Consider the following 24,834-nt stretch of genomic DNA (forward strand, 5'->3'; position numbering starts at 1 on the left):
GCCAGTCAAGATACTCTCAATGGTGCAGCTGTAGAACTTTTTGCCAAATCTTTTCAGCCTCCTGAGGGGGAAGGGGAGTTGTCGTGCCCTCTTCACGACTGTGTTGGTGTGTTTGGACTATGTGATGTGTGAACACCAAGGAACTTGAATCGCTCGACCCGCTCCACTACAGCCCCGTCGATGTGAATAGGGGCGTGCTCAGCCCTCCATTTCCTGTAGTCCATTATCAGCTCCTTTGTCTTGCTGACGTTGAAGGAGAGGTTGTGGTCCTGGCACCACACTGCCAGGTCTCTGGTCTCTCTCGCAACATCGTCAGTGATCAGGCCTACCACGATCCTTTGTGTCATCGGCTAACTTAATGAAGATGTTTGAGTCGTGCGTGGCCACGCAGTTATGGGTGAACAGGGAGTGCAGCAGGAGACTAAGCAGGCACGCCTGAGGGGCACGTGTTGAGGTTCAGCATGGCTTTTGTGTTTTTGCCTACCCTCACCACCTGGGGGCGGCCCTTCGGAAAGTCCAGGGTCCAATTGCAGAGGGAGGAGTTTAATCCCAGGATCCTTAGCTTAATGATGAGCTGGGAGTGCACTATGGTGATGAACACTGAGCTGTAGTCAATGAATAGCATTCTCACATAGGTGTTCCTTTTGGCCAGGTGAGAAAGAGCAGTGTGGAGTGCAATAGAGATTGCTTTAACTGTGGATCCGTGACATACAGGTATTCATTTGGAATCATTCCTTTATCAATTATTTTATTTGCCAGAAAGGCCTGTCATTAATTAAATAAAACAAGAAGCCAAACTTTAAAGTACATAAAGACTGTTTTAAATGAAAATGTCCTTGGATGAATTGGTCAGTGTCAATGCAAGACAATGGGCACAGCATCAGTGGTGTGGTAACTATACAATAGCACTTAGCAGCTACAGTAATGATATATTTTACAGTGAAATGTATTATATGAAATATATCAGTCAATGTATGTTGGTACTGTAATCTGACATTTCCTGCATCAACCTTAGTGCCTCATAACAAATATAGCACTATTTATTCTCTGGTGTAGAGGGTGAATTAGCCTTTCCCACAATATTCAGGTGGTTGAGTCGCGCCATCACCTTGGCACCAAGTCTATTGGTCTGAGACTTCAGAAACATCTCCAGCTGCTGCTCTCTTGATTCCCTGTGGAAGTTATGAGTAAAAGTTTTACAAATATGAATAATCATACCTATTGTTCTTGGTTTTGAAATCTTCCATTACATAAAAAAGAGATATGTCTTAGATTAGAAAGAGAGTGAGAGAGAGAGAGAGAGGGGAAGAAATGTGTGTGTGTTTGTGCGTGCGTGAGTCTGTGTTAGTAGTTGATGTTGACACCAGATGCTGAGTGGAAGGGATAGGTGTTGTGTTGTTTTCACCTGGAGATGTTTGCTGTACTGAGAGGCATCATCTGGGGAGTTTTACAGGGACTCAGGGAACTAGTGGAGAAGAAGCACAATGAGCTGTTGTTATCTCCACCTTTATCTTACCTTCATCTAACATCCTCTTTTACAATCCCAACCTGGCCACAAGGGGACAGTAGTACAGCAACAGTGTTCTAATTCTGTGTCTCTTGACTATCTCTGCGTCATGCTGATGTAACGTCATTATTTTAGCCAAATTAGAAGAGATCATTTGATTATAATATGATTTTTGACAAATCGAATTACAAACAATTAGCATGCCACACCGTCAGTAGATGTACAGAGATAATGACAAAGCAAACATGAAGGAAGAAACAGAAAATGGAGTGCGTGACAAAAATGCTAATTCAAGTTATTGATTGATGACAATTGGCAAGGACTCAAGGGAAGACACAATGATTGAGTTGTAGGCTAAATTAAATGCCAGTATTCCTCATAGGGATTAGAGGTTAATTTAGTGGAAACACAGATGCATGATGCTCCTAGTCGTGCAGTGTGTGTGTGTGTGTGTGTGTGTGTGTGTGTGTGTGTGTGTGTGTGTGTGTGTGAACAGTATACCTGCTGTCATCTTTAAAGCTGTCGTCTTTCAGCTGTCTGGGAGTGGAAGGTACATTCTCTGGCAGGGGAAACTCAGCTCGGATCATCTCAGGCGTGAGAGATACTCCCGTGCTTTCAGATCTGGTAAAACACATCAGTCACACTAACCCTCTGAAATGGATTCCTGTTACTTTCAGTCCATCTGTCTGTCAGCGTGTGTTAGTGCTTACTGTCCATCCAGTAGCTCCTCTGTCATATCTTCTGGAAGGACATTCAGAGCTGTGGGCGCCAGGGTGGGCAGAACGTCACTGTTGAAGGGGTCAGACCTGGTGGAACACACGGTCAGGTGAGAGACTCGTAGATCATTAAAGGACTGGTACACAGAGTTGAGTCAGTCAATTATCTCAACTTTATACAGGAAACACAATTTCAGCCCATCTTGTACAGCTGAGTATAAACATACAGAATCACATTCTATTTATGTTTCCAATATCTTCACGTCAGGCAGCCCTATGGTTTGGTGTAGAGGCCTACCTTAACTGTATAGGCAACATTTCACTTGGACTTGTTTGGACACTACTTCAACAAAGCAGAGGATATAGCGCTGGCTCTTAGTAACCCTGGCATTGGAATGGATTCCAGAAAGGAGTCTGCACCATGGCCATAGATCTTACACAAGGGAACAGAGTACCGGTCCCCCCTCACCCTGTAAATATTAAGTAAATCACTGTGTTTCCATTCATCAGTCTGTCTGTGAGACTTGCACTGGTCTAGATCTGTAGTTAATGTGCTACAGTTTAGGATTAGCCATTCAAATGATCTGGAGGCAGAGATGAAGCCAGCAAGAACATCCTTGGAAGATGTTCCTATGCCGCTCTGTACCATCACTCATTCATATATCTTTATGTACATATTCTTTATCCCTTTACACTTGTGTGTATAAGGTAGTAGTTTTGGAATTGTTAGTTAGATTACTCGTTGGTTATTACTGCATTGTCGGAACTAGAAGCACAAGCATTTCGCTACACTCGCATTAACATCTGCTAACCATGTGTATGTGACAAATAAATGTGATTTGATTTGAAGAAGTGGACACACACAAACACACTGAGCCAGCTGGAGGAAGTTTGTGGATGGCCTAAACTCAGCAAAAAAAGAAATGTCCCCTTTTCAGGACCCTGTCTTTCAAAGATAATTCGTAAAAATGAAAATAACTTTACAGATCTTCATTGTAAAGGGTTTAAACACTGTTTCCCATGCTTGTTCAATGACCCATAAACAATTCAGGAACATGCACCTGTGGAACGGTCGTTAAGACACTAACAGCTTACAGACGGTAGGCAATTAAGGTCACAGTTATGAAAACTTAGGACGCTAAAGAGGCCTTTCTACTGACTGAAAAAAGAAAGATGCCCAGGGTCCCTGCTCATCTGTGTGAGCGTGCCTTAGGCATGCTGCAAGGAGGCATGAGGACTGTAGATATGGCCAGGGCAATAAATTGCCATGTCTGTACTGTGAGACGCCTAAGACAGCACTACAGGGAGAGGACGGACAGCTAATCGTCCTCGCAGTGGCAGACCACGATCGGTACATCCGAACATCACACCTGTGGGACAGGTACAGGATGGCAACAACAACCGCCCGAGTTACACTAGGAATGCACAATCCCTCCATCAGTGCTCAGACTGTCTGCAATAGGCTGAGAGAGGCTGGACTGAGGGCTTGTAAGCCTGCTGTAAGGCAGGTCTTCACCAGACATCACTGGCAACAACATTCCTATGGGCACAAACCCACAGTCGCTGACCAGACAGAACTGGCAAAAAGTGCTCTTCACTGACGAGTCGCGGTTTTGTCTCACCAGGGGTGATGGTTGGATTTGCATTTATTGTCAAAGGAATGAGTGTTACACTGAGGCCAGTACTCTGGAGCGGGATCGATTTGGAGGTGGAGGGTCTGTCATGGTCTGGGGCAGTGTTTCACAGCATCATCGGACTGAGCTTGTTGTCATTGCAGGCAATCTCAACACTGTGCATTACAGGGAAGACATCCTCCTCCCTCATGTGGTACCCTTCCTGAAGGCTCATCCTGACATGACCCTCCAGCATGACAATGTCACCAGCCATACTGCTCGTTCTGTGCGTGATTTCCTGCAAGACAGGAATGTCAGTGTTCTGCCATGACCAGCGAAGAGCCCGGATCTCAATCACATTGAACATGTCTGGGACCTGTTGGATCGGAGGGTGAGGGCTAGGGCCATTCCCCCCCAGAAATGTCCGGGAACTTACAGGTGCCTTGGTGGAAGAGTGGGGTAGCAAGAACTGGCAAATCTGGTGCAGTCCATGAGGAAATGCACTGCAGTACTTAATGCAGCTGGTGGCCACACCAGATACTGACTCCTACTTTTGATTTTGACCCCCCCTTTGTTCAGGGACACATTATTCAATTTCTGTTAGTCACATGTCTGTGGAACTTGTTCAGTTTATGTCTCAGTTGTTGAATCTTGTTATTTTCATACAAATATTTACACATGTTAAGTTTGCTGAAAATAAACGCAGTTGACAGTGAGAGGACATTTCTTTTTTTGCTGAGTTTATAACTTACAGTGTACTTCCCAAGGAGCAAAAGGGTTTTCCACGTTCGTCAAGTCAAATGCTCTGAGGAAGGGTAGGAGGTTTTTTAAGTGCTGTGTTGGTACAAGAACTTACTGGTTGCGTGCGGTGCCTTCATTGAAGTTATCTGTAATCAATGGACAATCTGAATATAATAGCAAACCACCCTAACTAACTATCTCCCCCAGGAGGCTGCTGAGGGGAGAACGGCTCATAATAATGGCCAGAACAGAGCAAATGGAATGGCATCAAACACCTGGAAACCATGGAAACCATGTGTTTGATGTTTTTGATACCATTCCACTGATTCTACTCCTGGAATTCCCACGAGCCCATTCTCCCCAATTAAGGTGCCACCAACCTCCTGTGCTATCTACCTAACCATAGCATCCCAGTACCATGACACCTTGGCTGGTCAAACAAGATGATCAAACAAGATAAGCTAATAAGAAAAGTGTTCAGTTGTGTGTGAAGAACAACAGCCTATACTTTGTACTGTTTGCTCAAGAACACATAGTATAGATGAGTTAGTACATCATGATTTGTTAAGTCACTTTAGCGGTCTCTCTGCGCAGCTGTATGTGTGGTGTGAATGGTAGACAGCCCTATAAAGCTGTGTAACTGGAGCCTTACACGCGCGGTGCCCAGCTACTGGTGAGTGTGGGAGTGTTGGACAGAGCGGCCAGGGCAGCCGATGGGAACTTCTTCCAGGTCATCACACCTCGGATCACATCCTGCAATTTGATCAGGATAAAGAACACAGTGTAATTGTTGTAAAAACGGCTTTGGCTTTAGTTTCAATTAGTACAAATGTCCATATTGTGGGAACATTCAAGGTATTCTATTCTATCATTTTTTTATTATATTTTAATTATATAGAAATGCAATGCTAGTACACAAAAATGTAAGATTTTTTAAAATGAATAACTCCTGTTGACATGAAAGAGACTTACTGTTCGGTCCAAAAATTTCTTCTGAGTGCTGGGGGTGTGCATTCCAAACATAGAGGGCTTTGGGATGGTGTACCGGGGCAGTGGACACAGGTGGAACTCCAGATCACACTCTAGGTAGAGGGGGTCTGCTTTGAAGGCATGGAGACCGGGGGCTGGGTTCTACAGAGCAGAACAAAGTCCAGCATGGAACATGAACAGTGTACAATTATTCACAATTATCGATATTCTCAGGCCCAGTCAATGATTCCACTATTGAGAAAAGGAACAGCTGTTGTGGGAATCATCAGGACAGAGATTCAAACAAAACATTTCCAACGGTGTGCATGATAGTAACACCAATCATTATTACTAGAGATATGACATAGATGTGGTCCATACTGTAGATATGTAAAATAGAACACAATTATATATATACAGCAGTGGCGCCTCCCACCAGCCTCCATTGATATACTGTAAATAAATAAATACATGTGTTCTATCATATTCTGTGATATTGCCTTACAAAGATTCTGAGGGGGTGGGCGTAGGGAGGCTTCAGCAGGGCGGTGGGGGCCGTGAAGCTCAGACTGGGACACTCGTCCTCTTGCTCCACATCCTCCTCGCCCTCTGGCTTGGCCACTGCACACCCCGAGGGAGAACGGATCACTCTGGGCAACAATTCATCCTGAAAGACAGGGACACAACCACACAAGCAACCAGTGCATTAGGAAACCGAAGGAAAGACTGAAACAGGAGAGACGACCTGAACATGTTCAATACCAAACATACATTTTTGTTTTCCGTTACAAAATGTTTTCCTACAGTGTTTCCTAATGAATATGATCCAGCAGAGAAAAAAAATGTAAAAGATGTATCAGTCTTGTATAACAGCCATGCTGTCAAGAGCAGAGATATACTATCAAAATCATATCAATGAGATGGGGCCAATCAGTTAGAAGCTCTAGTTCTGCAATTGCAAAAATCCTACTTGACGTTGTCCTAAAGTAAGATCAGATCTGACAGTTGTAAGATGTTTCTATAATAAGTCATGTTGTGGTAAAGAGTTTGCTATGGAGAGCTGTCCATAAATGAGTAAGTGCTTGTATGATGAGAGCTAAGTGGGGACCATGAGCTATGGAGAAGGGTGGTCAATGGTCGTCTTGTCATGGTCTTGTCAACCATGGGAAACTATAGGAACATTTTTTTTTTTTTTTTTTTAATGGTTGGATTCCATAAACAATGAGGTTATTGCTGTATCAGTTTGAGCGAATACAAACACGCTATTGGATGTCAGAGGAGCAGAGCAGATCCTAGTCTCTGACAGTGACACCATTAAGTAATCAATCGAACCATTCTCCGTTCTCAGGGTTATTGCTGTTCTATTACATTGTTTATGTTATATCACTTGTTTATCATCTCATAAAAGGCTTAAAAGATTGACTTTGATTTATTTGCTTTTGTATAAATGGATCTGTGTATTACACACCACCAATGTAAGTGTCCCATAGTGTTGCTGGTGAGTTGTCTCTTGGCTCACCTGTGCCCCAGTGCATAGCGTCCTGGGCTGGGTTGGGGGAATGTAGCTAGCGGCAGCCTCAAAGGCCGAAACAGGCTGGTACCCCATTAACTTGTAGTGCTGGGGAACCTTGAAAAACAACACACGTAATGGGACACAAGTGAGCATGTTACTGTACAATTTCCAAGCAAAATCCCTGTCGTCATCATCAGCTGTGACAGAAAGGCAAAAATGGCTAGTTGTTAGTGCTACAATGTAGAAGCAATATCAATGATTCTTTATTCAGGCAAAGACCTCTCACGTAAACGTACCTTCAGATTGAAGAATGGAGTGTGTCGTTTGACCAGGACCTCAATAGGCCTAACAGGGACGGCACCCAATGCATTGGGAGCCTGGGCATAAAGTACAAGGCCAACACTACGTTATGGTCATTTTCACTAAATCATTTCAATGAATACAAACTACTGGGCAAATCAAATCAGTGTCCCTCCTTTGCAAGTAGTCCACGCAAGAACAAGATGTCTTTTTATCAAAGCGCACTGCACTTACCAGTTCATCAGACTGGTTAGGAAGAGAGAAGATAGGGAATGTGAACGGAATCACGCTGTCTGGTGAGATCTTCGGGAGATGAAAGGTCTCCTCCTCAACTGAAACAGAAAAATGCATGCATCTTGCTCGCTTCCAACATCACAATGACTTGGGGGTAAAATAACTTTAAGATAGATTTTTATTTTGGCACAACAAATGCGTGTGCTGCATCGTTCAGATATGTATTTCGATCATATGCCTGTGTCAAATAGAGAACACGTTTGCCCTTTGGGGTCTCAACAGCGCAATACCTCTTACTCCTGTGGAAAGGCGCTTCAAGCTTCGAGTCAGCCTCCTCAACGAGACCAGTCTGTTGTTCGCACGACATTGAATCACCACCTGAAACACATGGTGCACTCACTTAGAAGTTGTGTTGTTTCGAAAGGTTATGCATGTTTATAAGTAAACCCTCTTCGTGCTGTATGACATCTGTTGCAGCACATCTTTCTTGCTCAAATAGAGAATGATATAAATACTAAAAAAAACAAAATATTTTTCAAGTATGTTTTGGGAGAAATATGATATTAAAGAGAACCAGGACTTGGACATTGTCAGCTTTCCCACTGCCTATGAGGTATTGTATAACATACTGGTTTTACAGTTTGGCATTTGGTTGAATTTATTCAAATGTAGGCCACATCATTAAATATAACTGACCTTAGGAATTCCCATCCCAGACATACTACAGGGAATGTCTATTCTTAGCTTCTTACTACTTTCATTAGACTGGACTGTGCCCCACTACAAAACTGCTACTACACCATCTTATGGCATGGCTTAAGATCGTTATCATAGAGAGTATACACACCGTCACACAGGGTTTTGGCTTGTGGTTTGTGAGTGAAAAACCATTGTGTTGAGTGGGCTGGAATGAGGCACTCTATGCCTACAGGGCCTAACCTAAGGCCAATAGAGTGAAAGAGAAAGGGTTAAGTACTGTACCTTGCGGGCTGCCTGCTGGAAGAGCCTCAGAGCTCTCTGCCTGATCTCCAGATGACTGCTGGAGTACATGCGAAAGGAAGGCGTGCCCACCGGTGCCTGGAAGGTACAAACAGAACAGACGTTTTGATTGTGAAAAAGAAAATGGAAACAAGCAGCTCTCATCCTCGGAGGGGGGGGAAAAGCTATATCCATTCCATTTGATGGCATTTTAAAGGCAAACAGGTCCGTTTTGACTTCAACATGCTTACCTGGCCTGTGTTACGCAGGACCCGTCTGGTAGAGAGCTTAGGTTGGCCTCTAGCAAAGTCCCTCTCCTTCCTCACCTCTCCTTTTCTAACCTGGAATTAAGACGGACGTTCAATTAAGACAGGGGTTCGTCATGTTTAGAATACGAGCAAGTGTGACTAACAGGGATCAGTCCCGGGAGAATGCATTAGCCCATTAAGCCAAACGCCTAGACATTTGCTCTTGGAGCCAATGCAACTCTTCAAGTCTCATCTAAGGTTACTGATCATCACACTAGAAAGGTCACTAAACGACCTCTGTTAATCAAATGTATGAAACACAGATCAGCAGAAGGCATAGGGAAGAGGTGTTAAAGGCTGTTTCGGTTTCTGGCCTAAGCTCCAGATTCCAGAGAAAACACTTGAAAGGAGTTTATCCAATCCCCAAGTGGAGTGGTTGGCCTCTCTAAAAAACAATGGTGGCCTGTAAAGAACACAGTAAATACAGCCAATAAACAGAGAGAGGGGAGAGGAAGTGCTGTTAAGTGTCCTTAGAGAGATCTGTCATCTGTTCCCCTTTAGAAGAAACAGCAATAGCAGCAGCTCCCTCTGACATTACAGCCTCATGTTGTATATCTAAGGAAAAGTTACTACTTATACATTTACTGGCTGTTCTCAATAAAACTCTAAATATAGTTGGTGTCCACATACTTTTGGTAATGTGTATCTAAAACATAGTAACAATATGGTATGCAAACCGGAGAAAAACTGGTTGCCCAAGTGATGAGAAAACAAAGCCAGAGCAGAGGAAAACATGAAACATGTCGGATATACAACATACAGCAACAGTGTATTATGATTATTATGACTATCATGATAAGTTACAAATCTTACCATATATTCATAATCTGCAACATCTCTCTCCTCCAAAACCTGCATTTTGGTCTGTGTCGAGACAGGGTCCTTCCCAAGGTGAACTTGCCTTAATCAAAAATAGATGTATCTACAGTACAGTTTGAGTGACCTATGACATTTAGTACATAATCATAGATACGGTAATCTACAGTCATGGCCAAAAGTTTTGAGAATGACACAAATAGTAATTTTCACAAAGTCTGCTGCCTCACTGTCTGTAGATATTTTTGTCAGACGTTACTATGGAATACTGAAGTATAATTACAAGCATTTCATAAGTGTCAAAGGCTTTTATTGACAATTACATGAAGTTGATGCAGAGTCGATATTTGCAGTGTTGACCCTTCTTTTTCAAGACCTCTGCAATCCGCCCTGGCATGCTGTCAATTAACTTCTGGGCCACATCCTGACTGATGGCAGCCCATTCTTGCATAATCAATGCTTGGAGTTTGTCAGAATTTGTGGGGTTTTGTTTGTCCACACGCCTCTTGAGGATTGACCACAAGTTCTCAATGGGATTAAGGTCTGGGGAGTTTCCAGGCCATGGACCCAAAATACCGATGTTTTGTTCCTCGGGCCACTTAGTTATCACTTTTGCCTTATGGCAAGGTGCTCCTTTGGTGTTCGTCACCAAACTGTTCCTGGATGGTTGGGAGAAGTTGCTCTTTGAGGATGTGTTGGTACCATTCTTTATTCATGGCTGTGTTCTTAGGCAAAATTGTGAGTGAGCCCACTCCCTTGGCTGAGAAGCAACCCCACGCATGAATGGTCTCAGGATGCTTTACTGTTGGCATGACACAGGACTGATGGTAGCACTCACCTTGTCTTCTCCGGACAAGCTTTTTTCTGGATGCCCCAAACAATCGGAAAGGGGATTCATCACAGAAAATGACTTTACCCTAGTCCTCAGCAGTCCAATCCCTGTACCTTTTGCAGAATATCAGTCTGTCCCTGATGTTTTTCCTGGAGAGAAGTGGCTTCTTTGCTGCCCTTCTTGACACCAGGCCATCCTCCACTGTGCGTGCAGATGCACTCACATCTACCTGCTGCCATTCCTGAGCAAGCTCTGTACATGTGGTGCACCGATCCCGCAGCTGAATCAACTTTAGGAGACGGTCCTGGCGCTTGCTGGAATTACTTGGGCGCCCTGAAGCCTTCTTCACAACAATTGAATCCCTCTCCTTGAAGTTCTTGATGATCCGATAAATGGTTGATTTAGGTGCAATCTTACTGGCAGCAATATCCTTGCCTGTGAAGCCCTTTTTGCGCAAAGCAATGATGACGGCACGTGTTTCGTTGCGGGTAACCATGGTTGACAGATGAAGAACAATGATTCCAAGCACCACCCTCCTTTTGAAGCTTCCAGTCTGTTATTTGAGCTCAATCAGCATGACAGAGTGATCTCCAGCCTTGTCCTCGTCAACACTCACACCTGTGTTAACGAGAGAATCACTGACATGATGTCAGCTGGTCCTTTTGTGGCAGGGCTGAAATGCAGTGGAAATGTTTTTGGGGGATTCAGTTCATTTGCATGGCAAAGAGGGACTTTGCAAATAATTGCAATTCATCTGACCACTCTTCATAACATTCTGGAGTATATGCAAATTGCCATCATACAAACTGAGAAAGCAGACTTTGTGAAAATTAATATTTGTGTCATTCTCAAAACCTTTGGCCATGACTGTACAGTGCATTCGGAAATTATTCAGACCCCTTGACTTTTGCACATTTTGTTATGTTACAACCTTATTCTAAAATTGAATAATGCATTTTTCCCTCATCAATCTACACACAATACCTAATAATGACAAATCGAAAAAAGGTTTGTAGAAAATGTAGCAAATTTATTAAAACATTTTTTTTTAAATACCTTATTTACATAAGTATTCAGACCCTTTGCTATGAGACTTGAAATTGAGCTCAGGTGCATCCTGTTTCCATTGATCATCCTTGAGATGTTTCTACAACTTGACTGGAGTCCCCCTGTGGCAAATTCAATTGATTGGACATGATTTCAAAAGGCACACACCTGTCTATATAAGGTCCCACAGTTGACAGTGCAAAAACCAAGCTATGAGGTCAAAGGAATTGTCCATAAAGCTCAGAGACAGGATTGTGTCAAGCCACAGATATGTGGAAGTGTACCAAAAAATGTCTGCAGCATTGAAGGTCCCCAAGAACACAGTGGCCTCCATCATTCTTAAATTGAAGAAGTTTGGAACCACCAAGACCCTTCCTAGAGCTGGCTTCCCGGACAAACTGAGCAATCGTGGAAGAAGGGCCTTGGTCAGGTAGATGACCAAGAACCTGATTGTCACTCTGAAAGATCTCAAGAATTCCTCTGTGGAGATGGGAGAACCTTCCAGAAGGACAACCATCTCTGCAGCACTCCACCAATCAGGCCTTCATGGTATAGTGGCCAGATTGAAGCCACTGCTCAGTAAAAGGCACATGACAGCCCACTTGGAGTTTGCCAAAAGGAACCTAAAGGACTTAGACCAAGAGAAACAAGATTCTCTGGTCTGATTAAACTAAGATTGAACTCTTCGGCCTGAATACCAAGTGTCACGTCTGGAAGAAATCTGGCACTGTCCCTACGGTGAGGCATAGTGGTAGCAGCATCAAGCTGTGGGGATGTTTTTCAGCAGCAGGGACTGGGAGACTAGTCAGGATCGAGTGAAATATGAACGGAGCAAAGTACAGACAGATCCTTGATGAAAACCTGCTCCAGAGCGCTCAGGACCTCAGACATTGGCGAAGGTTCACCTTCCAACAGGGCAACGACCCTAAGCACACAGCCAAGACAGTGCAGGAGTGGCTTCAGGACACGTCTCTGAATGTCCTTGAGTGGCCCAGCCAGAGTCCGGATTTGAACCTGATCTAATATCTCTGGAGAGACCTGAAAACAGCTGTGCTGCGACGCTCCCCATTCAACCTGACAGAGCTTGAGAGGATCTGCAGAGAAGAATGGGAGAAACTGTGAGGACAGACGCTTGGAGACGGGAAGCAAGTACAGGGAGTGAACATCTAATTAATAAACAGACATGAAACAAGGCAGGACAGCGTCTGGACATCAAAAACATAACATTAATGCTGACACGGGGAACAAACTGAGAAACAGACAAATATAGAGAGGGCAATAAACAAAGTGATGGAGTCCAGGTGAGTCCAATATTGCGTTGATACATGCAATGATAGTGACAGGTGTGCGTAATGATAGGCCACTTGGCGTCCTCGAGCGCCAGAAAGGGGGAGCGAAAGCAGGTTTGACAGTACTCTCCCCCCCCCCCCCCATAGTGGCGCCACCCGACTTCCCACCTGGGCGAACCTGACGAGTCCGCTGAAGAGTGGAAGTCTGAAGAGTCGGCTGGGGTGTGGGAGCCCGACGAGCCGGGTGAGACATGATGTGGGATAGAAGCCCGATGAGCCAACCAAGACAAGGGAACCTCTTGAGCCAGCTAAGGCGTGGAAGCCCAACAAGCCAACTGAGGCACCCCAGGCTCCTCCGGCAGCGGCACCCGGACCCGACATCACCAACAAAAACAAAAAACAAAAACTCCCTGATGCTTCAAATTTTGGTGTCAGCATTCTGTGAGGTCAGACGCTTGGAGATGAGAAGCAAGTACAGAGAGTGAACATTTAATTAATAAACAGACATGAAACAAGACAAGACAGTGTCTGGACATGAAAGTTATAACGACATTAATGCTGACAAGGGAACAAACTGAGGAACAGACAGATATAGAGGGGGCAATCAACAAAGTGAAGGAGTCCAGGTGAGTCCCATATTGCGCTGATGCACGTAATGATGACGTAACGTAATGATGTGTGTAATGATGGGCGCCTGACGCCCTCGAACACCAGACAGGGGGAGCACGCGTGACAGAAACTCTCCAAATACAGGTGTGCCAAGCTTGTAACATCATACCCGAGAAAAATTGAGACTGTAATCGCTGCCAAAGGTTCTTCAACAAAGTACTGAGTAAAGGGTCTGAATACTTATGTAAATGTGATATTTTTCAAACCTGTTTTTCAAACCTGTTTTTGCTTTGTCATTATGGGATATTGTGTGTAGATTGATGAAGAAAAAAAAAATTTCATCAATTTTAGAATAAGGCTGTAATGTAACAAAATGTGGAAAAAGTCAAGGGGTCTGAATACTTTCCGAATGCACTGTTTATGATTATTAACGTGTGTAAATTATGGTTCCTCACCATCTGAGATGATTGGCTCTCTCCTCCTGGATGTCCTGTTGAACCCTGGTCTCAAAGAACGCCTCCTTCATCTGTCTTGTCTGGAGGCCCAGCTTAGGTTGGGACATCATGGCTGAATTGTAAAAAAAAAATATATATATATATATATATATATATATATATATCTGTAACTTAGTAACAGCAAATACAGTCTGCAGCAGACCCAAATGGCAATGAATGAAGCATTCCAGAATTGAATCATCTGAGAGCTTTCAGTCACACTAGCAAACAAGCCATCTCCCCTCTATACATTAAGTGATTTTTGAATGACACTCTCTTATCTCTTAGAGAAAATCTAATGTATGTTGATTACTGGTGTGAAAGTTGATTACTGGTGTGAAAGTTGATTACTGGTGTAAAACTTGTCCAGGTACCTTCCCTCAGTTCTTTAGAGCTCAGTTTATCAGTCTGTTGTATCAGTATCTTGACCACTCCAGCAGGGGTGGACACATCAACTGCAGTCTTCAGGCTCAGCTTCACATCACTCTCTCTTCTCTCCCTTACGGTCTATTGAAATCATACAAAACCAATCACACACAAGATATGTTCATATTCATATTATTACCTCATTATCGACATCGTAGCATAGTCTGCTAAATGAACTGGAGTGAGTTTCTGGAAAGCCCTGTCGCTACCATTGTCCTTTATTTCTAGCATGACTTTTCATCTCTGTGCAGCTGGGTTGTCAAGATAAACAAGGTGTGATGTCAGCTAGAAGGTTTTCTGGGAAGGCACCCTTGGTACAGCTGGAGTTAAATGCTTTGCGGTACCTTTGACTTTTCAGGTGTCCGCATTGACCTCTGCTTGGTTTTGGTCAGAGGCTGTATCAAGGAGACAGGTGGAGGCCCTCGACTGTCAATAAACAAAACTTCTCTTGCGTGTCCCATGTCTTTCTCCTGTTGACTGAGTCAGAAACAACACCAATAAATGCATGTAGCACGTTTCCTGCAGTATAATGACCAAATTGCCCTCTAGTGGCCTCTTCTGTGGAATGTTACTAATATATGTTTTAATACTTTCATAATTAATAAACATTATTTAAAAACACCTGTTGAAAATCCGGTGTTTCTATGGCAAATGGTTTTGTTATATTTCAGTCTTCTGTGATGTTTATAAACTGTAATATTGGGATGCAAAGTCAAAATGTAATACACTTCAACTTTATAACATGGTACAGGTGTCTTCTTTTATTAAGCCCATAACCACTTGTGTGAGGTGTAAACTTCTGATTCACAGTAGATTTGTTTAAGACTACCAAGAAACACCCTGCGTGATTTAGCCCACTGCAGTAAAATGTCAATAATAGTTTGTTTCCATCACTCTAGGCCTAGGGTCCAAACCTAATGCTAACTGAGTAAAAGAGAGAGGGCTAAGTACTGTACCTTGGGGACTGCCTGCTGGAAAACCTCCAGAGCTCAACATAGCCATAGTTGACTAATAACTTACCAGGCTTTATCTGCCATTAATAACTTAATTGTGTACTTAGCTAATAATTGGACTTTGATACTGTACATGAGGCTGTTGGCATTATAAGAGTAGATAAATCCTATCAATATTTGCTGAACAAAATAAACAATAATCTTCCCATGGTATCAGTGTAAATGAAGGGGAGGGGACAGGTTAAGGAAGGATTTTGAAGCCTTGAGAGAATATAGACATGAATTGTACATGTGTGCCATTCGGAGAATGAATGGGCAAGACAAAAGATGGAAGTGCCTTTGAACGGTTATGGTAGTAGGTGTCACGCGCACCGGTTTGAGGGTGTCAAGAACTACAACAATGCTGGGTTTTCCAAGCGCAACAGTTTCCCGTGTGTATCAAGAATGGTCCACCACCCAAAGGACATCCTGCCAACTTCAAATCAAATCAAATTGACACAGCTGTGGGAAGCATTGGAGTCAACATGGGCCAGCATCCCTGTGGAACGCTTTCGACACCTTGTAGTCCATGCCACAACGAACTTATGCTTTCTGAGGATAAAAAAGGGGGTGCAACTCAATATTAGGAAGGTGCTCCTTCTAAATCTACAATCTGCCGATTCTTCCATTAACTCATTCAAATCTTATCTTCATAACTTTTCTTGCGGGTCCAGGGAGAAGTAAACATGGGAATATTTGATCTAAAGCACACACATTGAATGGATTGGATACCAATGCATTTTGATATGACTGCAGTTCCCTTGCTTGATAAATCATTAACTTCCCTTAGTCATAACACAGGGGAGTAAAACTCGTCCACTGTCAGTGATGGAGTGCACTCATTTTCTCATGGGAACTGAATCAAAAATGATATTTTATATACAGACACGAGAACAAGAACAACCTGTTTATCAGTATAAGTGACGGTGCGTGGTTTTGCGTCTGTAGCCCAGGACTAAACAAAGAATTTAGTCATGAACAGAAATCAATGGAAAAAAAGGATATCATCATGATTAGAATCGTGCAGAAGAACCATATACCTGTACGTGCATTTTCAATAAATGTAGATAAACATGATACATCATTATACCTTTTTGGGGGGGGAATTATTCAAGTATCTATCAACTGTAAAATTCCTAATGTGGTATATACACACTTAGAAATAGAGAAACATTTGAATGTCTGAAAATGGAACAGTATGCACTTGTATGGTTCTTCTCTGCAAGGGTTACGTTTTATCCCTCTAAATGTTTGTACAATTTCTAATTTCAAAGCTTGCAGACAGAGAGCTTCAATACAGTACACGTGCAGCACTTGGTCTCTCTCACAATAGCACTCGCTCTATGAAACGTATGTAAGCATTGTTTACAGAAGGATATTGTAACCACTTAACAATCACATGTTTTCCATTCATTATCAGTAAAGAAATATGTTTGGCTCAGTGCATCAATTGATGGAACTCACAATGACAGAAAATAATAAGCAATAACGTGATACAAACCAAGAAAACAGGAACTTTGCTGACCATATATCAAATATGTATATAATTGTAACTGTGACCTGGTAAAAATTGCATAATTCAATATAGTGTTTGATGAATTAACCTTTAACATTTAAGAATAGTTCTGGGATACCTGAGTGCCAGGCGGGGCGAGGAGGACCCGCTGAGGGTGCAGACGTAGGGTTTGGAGTTGAACTGGGAGATGACCACCTGTAGAGTGACCTGGGACGTGTCATACTGGAACGGCCTGAATGTGACGGTCACCTCCACCTTCCCATTGGCTGGAATCACTCCTAGAATCAAACACAAACAAAGGACTAGGTCTTGACAAACTCAGAATTTTACATGTGACCAATAATGCATTTCTGAAAGGAAAACAATACGTAGGCCTACCTAAACTCAACACTTCAATACCCTCAAACCATGGGAAACATAGAGAGACACTTTTTCAGATCTCTCTACCCAGTCTGAGTACTAGGCTATTTGCATAACCCCGGAGATCCAGCATCACTCATTGTCTGGAAAGCATCACCATCAATGCCAGAGACAAAACAGCACAGTTCCCTGTCCTGACTGCTTTGTGTCAAGGTGGCTCTGTTGCAGACTATCAGCATCTTTCCACAGTAATTCAAACACAAGACATGATGGTGGTGTTAAGGAATCACAGGTCGGCTGGGTAATGAGCTAATCATATTACGTGAGTTCATAGAGAGTCTAGGTGTCTGGGAGCCAGCAAAATTGTTTTTATGTGGTTCAAATTTTAAACTAATCACCTCAAGGAACTAACACAAAAACATAGCTGGAACCTTATTATTAAACCAGAAATTATCCTACCGTCAAATACTAAAAAATAAATTGATACATATCTGGCAAGGAGACTCATGGGCTTAATACATTAATCCCAGAATATATTCCAACTGTAGATAGAATAATACAGGGGTTATCCTCACTGTCTGTCTGACTGAGATGTTGTTTCTATCTTGTTCTATCATCTGTCATCAAGACTCTAACATAATGGTGTAATTAGGACTTTATTCAGTGGCCTAAGTGCTACCAAGTCTGTTGATTGGAGTTACCTGACAGGGGCTGGACAGAGAAGGCCTTGTGTGGCTGGATGATGTGCACCTGGAACTCAAAGTCAATGGGACAGCTGCAGCTCAGAGGGATCACATGGCTGACACTGGAAGGTCAAAGACGGGTCAAAGGTCAAAGATAACAAGCACAGATATCGCACAGTCCCAGAAAGAAAGGGACAACAGCCTACATGTTCATTGAGGCCTACAATGTAAAGCTAAATCAAATTCAGCCTGCCACTCAGTTCAAAAGACAATCATTTTCAACAAGAGATAAAAATGCCCTCCTAAAAATAATAATGGAAAGTACATTGCGTCACAATCGGTAAAATGTAAACAATTAATATATCTCTATGGCCCTACAAATATTTATATTTTGATATTTATGAAGTATTCTCTTTCCAAGCGTATTGTTTTCACTGAAGATTGTTGAATATGCAAGACAAATACTACTGACCCTAGCAAATATCCCAGCATGCGGCTTAGAGAACTACGATTAGCCATCTACCTGTGCAAATGGACTCTAATATATTGACTGCTCACCGCATCATTAGTGTCAACAGAGATTATTAAAAACAAACTTTTGTGATGCGTTACATGACCATAATAACACAATAAGTTGATTCCACAAACAGGCCTTTGTTGCCACTCATCATGTTTATCTGGCAGGCTAATTCAGAAACTGGTGCACTTAGCAAACACTTAGCAGACTAGGCTGTAGTTGTTGCCTATCCCTTACAGAAAAAAATACATTAATTTCACGTGAAGTGTTCCAATAACACATGTTATCATGTGATCTTATGCTAAATTAATGTGATAACATGTAACAACATTTAAAGCAACATGTGATAACATGAAACTGCACATGTGGAAACGTGATCATATGTGAAGTGTTCTAAAAACACATGATTTCACAGGTGATGTGTTTTTTCTGTAAGGGATATAAGTGGCCATGCAACTCACATAGAAAGTTTCATTGATGGGTTGAACGACTATTCAAAAGGCAAGGATGCACAGAGAGACACGAATGTCCACCTCACCTCACCTTTGGCCCAGTGGGACAGCTGGTATGGTGATGTGTGTTGGGATGTGCAAGTCATCGATGATGGGATAGGCATGGACTGGAACCTGTAAGTTCTCTTCCCCCTGGAGAGAGATTGAGAGAGAATAGCAATGCACAAACAGATCTGGGACCAGGCTTACCTTGCAGCAACTATGGAGAGAAATGTTGACAACAAACAACATGTGATGCATAAACACAGCAAATCCCTATTTTGAGTGACAGTTGAATAGATTAGAAGTAGAAGTTGAAGAGATCACTGTCAGACATGACAGCAAGCAAACTTGATTAGAAACTAACATAGCACTGGATTCCAACCTTGCAATGAATCCGAATACAGTCGTAGAAGTAGCGCCATTCGTCAGGACAGAAGTGTACCTTCACTGTGTAGGACAGTCCAGGGACAAGACGATGCTGCACAGATTATCAAAATGGAGGAATTAAGCATCAACACTGACACGCATACGAATCAAAGATTATAGACGGAATGCATAACTTGACATCAAATAGTAAGAAACAAATACCTTTTTTAAATATTTTGTTTTGAAATGCTTTGTTTGGGTGGGGATAATGTGAACGTTGATCACTTCAGATGATATGTTGATCAATTTCTGAGGAAGATTAAAACAAAGACTAATTACATGACGCCTAGGTATAATGTACTGGTAAATGAAGTACATATAACTGCACAATGGATCTAAAAGTCAGTGCTTTGTCTTTTGTTCTCTTGGAACAGTCAACACATTGCTGGAGCTCATTGCTTCACTCACCAGGCTCCTGTGATAGTCCTTCCCCAGTTTAAACCCACTGAAGTGAAGTGCTGAGGGTTCTGCTTCGATTGCACTGTTGCTCTTGAGTTTGGTATAGGTTTCTGGAAGGTATAAGTATAATATAAAAGAGATATATGTATTCACCATCTGCTTAGTCCCAGGTGGCTCAAATTGGTAGAGCATGGTGCTTGCAATGCCAGGGTTGTGGGTCTGATTCCCATGGGGGACCAGTACAAAGAAAATGTATGCACTCACTACTGTAAGTCGCTCTGGAAAAGAACATCTGCTAAATTACTCAAATGTAAAATATAAGAAGCCAAAACGCCTGAGGAGTCACACATTGTATAATGTAGTCAATGGTAACTCAGATAGCATCATGAGCATGCATATTATAGGACTAGCCCTAGTACTCTACTACCCTAAACATTTTCTTCTTGACTGAATATAGCCCGTTAAATATATGACTGAGCTGTATCAAATCGTTAAAGTGTGAGGGTCCTACGGGTCTCTAGTAGGTGATGAGGGACATTAGAGGGACTTCTTTTTCTGTCCTCCACCAGTCGGCACAGTGGAAGAGGGGTCTTCTTCCTTTGACTGTCTGTGAATGTCTCTGATGCAGTGTGTGCCACTTCCATCACTTCTCCATTAAAAACAGGGCTGAAGAAGATAGCAAACAATATCACAATTCATATCACATCAGATATGTAAATGCTTGCATTTCAAAGATGCAATGTTGTCCATGGGATAATGAGAAGAACCAAATGACACAAAGCTAGCAAGCCAACTTTGTGCATGTGCAGCTACAGTTGACACTGGAAAATAAGCAAACTACCTAGGGACGGGTTAGCAAGAGAAAGTGGAAGCTAGCACAGCAGAGAGGAGCAGCTAGCAAAGAGGAACAGCTAGCTAGCTTGTTATCAAACTTTATGACAACCGTGCGACTTTCAGGAGATATTAGTGTGTAAGCAAAAAAATATAGGTTCGATTTGGTAGCTCATAAACAACACACGTTTTTATTCGTTGCACGATGTCGGTGCTTTTCGAGGTTGAAAACGGCACGTACCTGTTGTTTCACCTACAGAACATCCACCAAACACTCTCGTCGCCATGGTAATGCCTCGGTGGGACGCGGTTAGGACTTGCAAAGAGTTTCTAAACCCAGAGGCGCAACATCACCAGACTTCTGGGAACGCTTGCAACAGTCCAAGCAGACAAGACCGGGGTTTGAGAAGTCGATGACAGAAGTGAAAAATTATTATTTAGTAATTAATTTATCTAATGGCACAACCTAGTGTAAGCCAATGTATTAAGTAGTTGAACATTGTATTACTACAATCTCGTGAAAGTGAAAACAAGCGCCTTTGATATGACGGCATGCACATGCGCAGTTCAGCGTGATACGCCCATTAGACCCAATGGTATTTCTGCGCATGAGTTTAGCGAGCCAATATCGCCATGACTTCGCCTACAAGCGTTCTCGGGGATTTCTATTGGAGAAGCAGTTTCTGCTTATCTTCATATAATATTGTCTTTGTTACTAGTCTATTATAAAAAGGTCCGTTGTAAGAACTGCACAAACAAAACATGCAGTTGGTTTGGACAAAGCCAGTGGATGCTGATTGATGGCTTGCTGCTTTGAATCGGACGATTATTTCAGAATTTTAAGTACCGAAAGTCAGCTTACAGTTCATTCAAGTCTATAATTAGGTTACAGTTTACTGGTAAATAATGCTTGTGACTGACAAAATGCATATTGTAATTATTGGAATCCTACTGGGCATGTACATGAAGGTAAGAATACAGGCGTGTGTTTGAAACAGCTGGGCATGTTTGGAAGAGGTACATACTTATACACTGACTGTACGAAATATTAGGAACACCTTCCTAATACTGAGTTGCAACCCATTTTGCCCTCAGAACAGCCTCAGTTCGTCAGGACATGGACTCTACAAGGTGTCGAAAGCGTTCCACAGGGATGCTGGCCCATGTTGAATCCAATGCTTCCCACAGCTGTGCCAAGATACCTGGATGTCTGGTCTGGACCATTCTTAATACACACGGGAAACTGTTGCGCGTGGAAACTCCCAGCAGTGCAGCAGTTCTTGACACACTCAAACTGGTGCACCTGGCACCTACTACCATACCCTGGTCAAAGGCACTTAAATATTTTGTCTTGCCCATTCACATTTGAATTGACACACACAATCCATGTCTCAAGGCTTCACATTCCTTCTTTAACCTGTTTCCTTACCTTTATATACTGATTTGAAGTGGATTTAACAAGTTACATCAATAATGGATCATAGCTTGGCCCTCTCCATATGTGTTGTGTTGAATTTCCCCCAAACATAACACCTTTTATTCAGGACAAAAAGTACATTGTTTTGCTAAATTCTTTGCTGTATTACTTTAGTGCCTTGTTGCAAACAGGATGCATATTTTGGAATATTTTTGTTCTGTACAGGCTTCCTTTTTTCACTCTGTCAATTAAGTTAGTATTGTGGAGTAACTACAATGTTGATCCATCCTCAGTTTCCTCCTACCACAGCTATTAACTGTTTTAAAGTCATCATTTGCCCCATGGCAAAATCCCTGAGTGGTTTCCTTCCACTCCAGCAACTGAGTTAGGAAGAACGCCTGTATCTTTGTAATCACTGGGTGTATTGATACACAATCCAAAGTGTAATTAATAACTTCACCATGCTCAAATGGATATTCAATATCTGCTTTTTAACATTTTTACCCATCTACCAATAGGCGCCCTTCTTTGCGAGGCATTGGAAAACCTCCATGGTTTTCTGGTTGAATCTGTGTTTGAAATCGACTGCTCGACTGAGGGACCTTACAGATAATTGTTTGTGTGGGGTACAGAGATGAGGTAGTCATAAAAAAACATTTAAAAAAAACATGCAACTTGTTAACATATGTTTACTCCTGAACTTATTTAGGCTTGCCATAACAATACTTATTGACTCAAGACATTTCAGCTTGTTATTAACTTGTAAACATAAAAAATAAAAATAAAAAACATAATTCCACTTAATTCCAGTGACAAAAAAAAAACTAAATTTAATCCATTCTAAATTCAGTCTAACAACAAAATGTGGAAAAAAGTCAAGGGGTGTGAATACCTTCTGAAGGCACTGTAGGCTATGGGGAGATGACACATGCACACATTCTTTTTCTTTTTAACTATGAAAGGTTCAAGCAGACCGTGAGCCGTACATCATTCTTATTAGAGAGGAGGAGAGGTGCCTTCATGAGTTGCGACTGCATAATGTGTCCAAAACTCCCCAACCAGGTGAGATGAGACCGTTTGTATTTTTTTCCCCTTAGAAATTCATACCCAGCATGGTTTGTCATGTTTTCCTAAGCTAAACAAATATAGGTTAACATGTTCCTTCTCTATTCCATAATAGTCAATGTTCTTAGATTAGTTTTTTTAATGGCATTACATGATATGCATACCACATTAGAGTAAAATCATTTCCAGTCCCACAGGTATCAAAATCTGAAACAGCACCACACATCAGCACATCACTGGGAACCAGGCCAGTTAGACAGTGGACTAGGTTTCCCTCTAGTGGCAGTAGAGTAGGTTACATCTCAACATACCGCATTATCATTGTGGTTACTTGCCCCCTTTGAGTCCAACGTTACTGTCATGATGGTGAGAACAGCTCATTATCAGAGATGTTTGTCTTGCTCCTCTTGTTATTACTGTACTATGGTCGGCAGGTAGCCTAAGAGTGTTGAGCAAGTAACTGAAAAGTCACTGGTTCGAATCCCCGAACCGACTAGGTGAAAAATCTGTCGACGTGTCCTTGAGCAAGGCACTTAACCCCAATTGCTCCTGTAAATCACTCTGGATATGAGCGTCTGCTAAATGACTAAAATGTAAATTATTCACAACGATCAAACAAGGACTGCCGCTGTACTGTTTGCCTTATAATGCATGACAACAACCCCCCCCCCCCCCCCAAAAAAAAACCAACAACATTTGACACACTTTGATGATTAAAATTTGAGAGAAAAAAGAAGACTGTACCTGATTTGTTTTTCTTATTCAGACTGCAAGGGTATGTGGGACCACTTGAATTGCTGGTCTCCTGCTTTTGTAGGGGAAACTGCATCACACAACTGTCCCGATTTCTTCAAATCAGAAGGTGAGAGACCCCCACCCCAACCCTGGCTGTTATGATGTGTTAGACCCCACCCCTGGCTGTTATGATGTGTTAGACCCCCACCCCACCCCTGGCTGTTATGATGTGTTAGACCCAAAACCCACCCCTGGCTGTTATGATGTGTTAGACCCCCACCCACCCCTGGCTGTTTTGATGTGTTAGACCCCCACCCTACCCCTGGCTGTTATGATGTGTTAGACCCCCACCCCACGCCCTGGCTGTTATGTGTTAGACCCCCACCCCTGTCTGTTATGATGTGTTAGACCCCCACCCCACCCCTGGCTGTTATGTTGTGTTAGACCCCCACCCCTGGCTGTTATGTGTTAGACCCCCACCCCACCCCTGGCTGTTATGATGTGTTAGACCCCCACCCCACCCCTGGCTGTTATGATGTGTTAGAGCCCCACCCCACGCCCTGGCTGTTATGATGTGTTAGACCCCCACCCCTGGCTGTTATGATGTGTTAGACCCCCACCCCAACCCTGGCTGTTATGATGTGTTAGACCCCCACCCCACGCCCTGGCTGTTATGATGTGTTAGACCCCCACCCCTGGCTGTTATGATGTGTTAGACCCCCACCCCACCCCTGGCTGTTATGTTGTGTTAGACCCCCACCCCACCCCTGGCTGTTATGTTGTGTTAGACCCCCACCCCTGGCTGTTATGTGTTAGACCCCCACCCCTGGCTGTTATGTGTTAGACCCCCACCCCTGGCTGTTATGTGTTAGACCCCCACCCCTGGCTGTTATGTGTTAGACCCCCACCCCAGGCTGTTATGTGTGTGTTCGTTAATGATCCATCAACAAGATAATTTGTTTCCATTCAATACAAAAATGTTTGTCCTTCTACCATAAATTGTTGAT

General features: G+C 42.7%; 1 protein-coding gene across 1 annotated transcript; it reads right to left on the reverse strand.

Annotated features, from left to right (window-relative positions):
- Window positions 1-731: 731 nt before the first annotated feature.
- cfap221 (cilia and flagella associated protein 221) lies at window positions 732-21,170 on the reverse strand. Its single transcript, XM_021608724.3, has 25 exons — window positions 20,852-21,170; window positions 20,291-20,445; window positions 19,789-19,889; window positions 19,543-19,629; window positions 19,337-19,432; window positions 19,004-19,104; window positions 17,962-18,065; window positions 17,019-17,178; window positions 14,737-14,869; window positions 14,341-14,473; window positions 13,928-14,039; window positions 9,693-9,780; window positions 8,823-8,912; window positions 8,575-8,670; window positions 7,884-7,971; window positions 7,594-7,691; window positions 7,356-7,436; window positions 7,066-7,173; window positions 6,052-6,213; window positions 5,550-5,708; window positions 5,230-5,330; window positions 2,218-2,313; window positions 2,009-2,128; window positions 1,406-1,465; window positions 732-1,172 (listed from the first exon to the last, which is right to left on the reverse strand). The coding sequence occupies exons 2-25, from the start codon at window positions 20,421-20,423 to the stop codon at window positions 1,037-1,039; spliced, it is 2,643 nt and encodes an 880-aa protein (XP_021464399.2). The 5' UTR covers window positions 20,424-20,445; window positions 20,852-21,170; the 3' UTR covers window positions 732-1,036.
- Window positions 21,171-24,834: the final 3,664 nt, after the last annotated feature.

The sequence above is a fragment of the Oncorhynchus mykiss genome, chromosome 7 (assembly GCF_057628025.1).
Source record: "Oncorhynchus mykiss isolate SJ-2025 chromosome 7, ASM5762802v1, whole genome shotgun sequence".
NCBI lineage: Eukaryota > Metazoa > Chordata > Actinopteri > Salmoniformes > Salmonidae > Oncorhynchus > Oncorhynchus mykiss.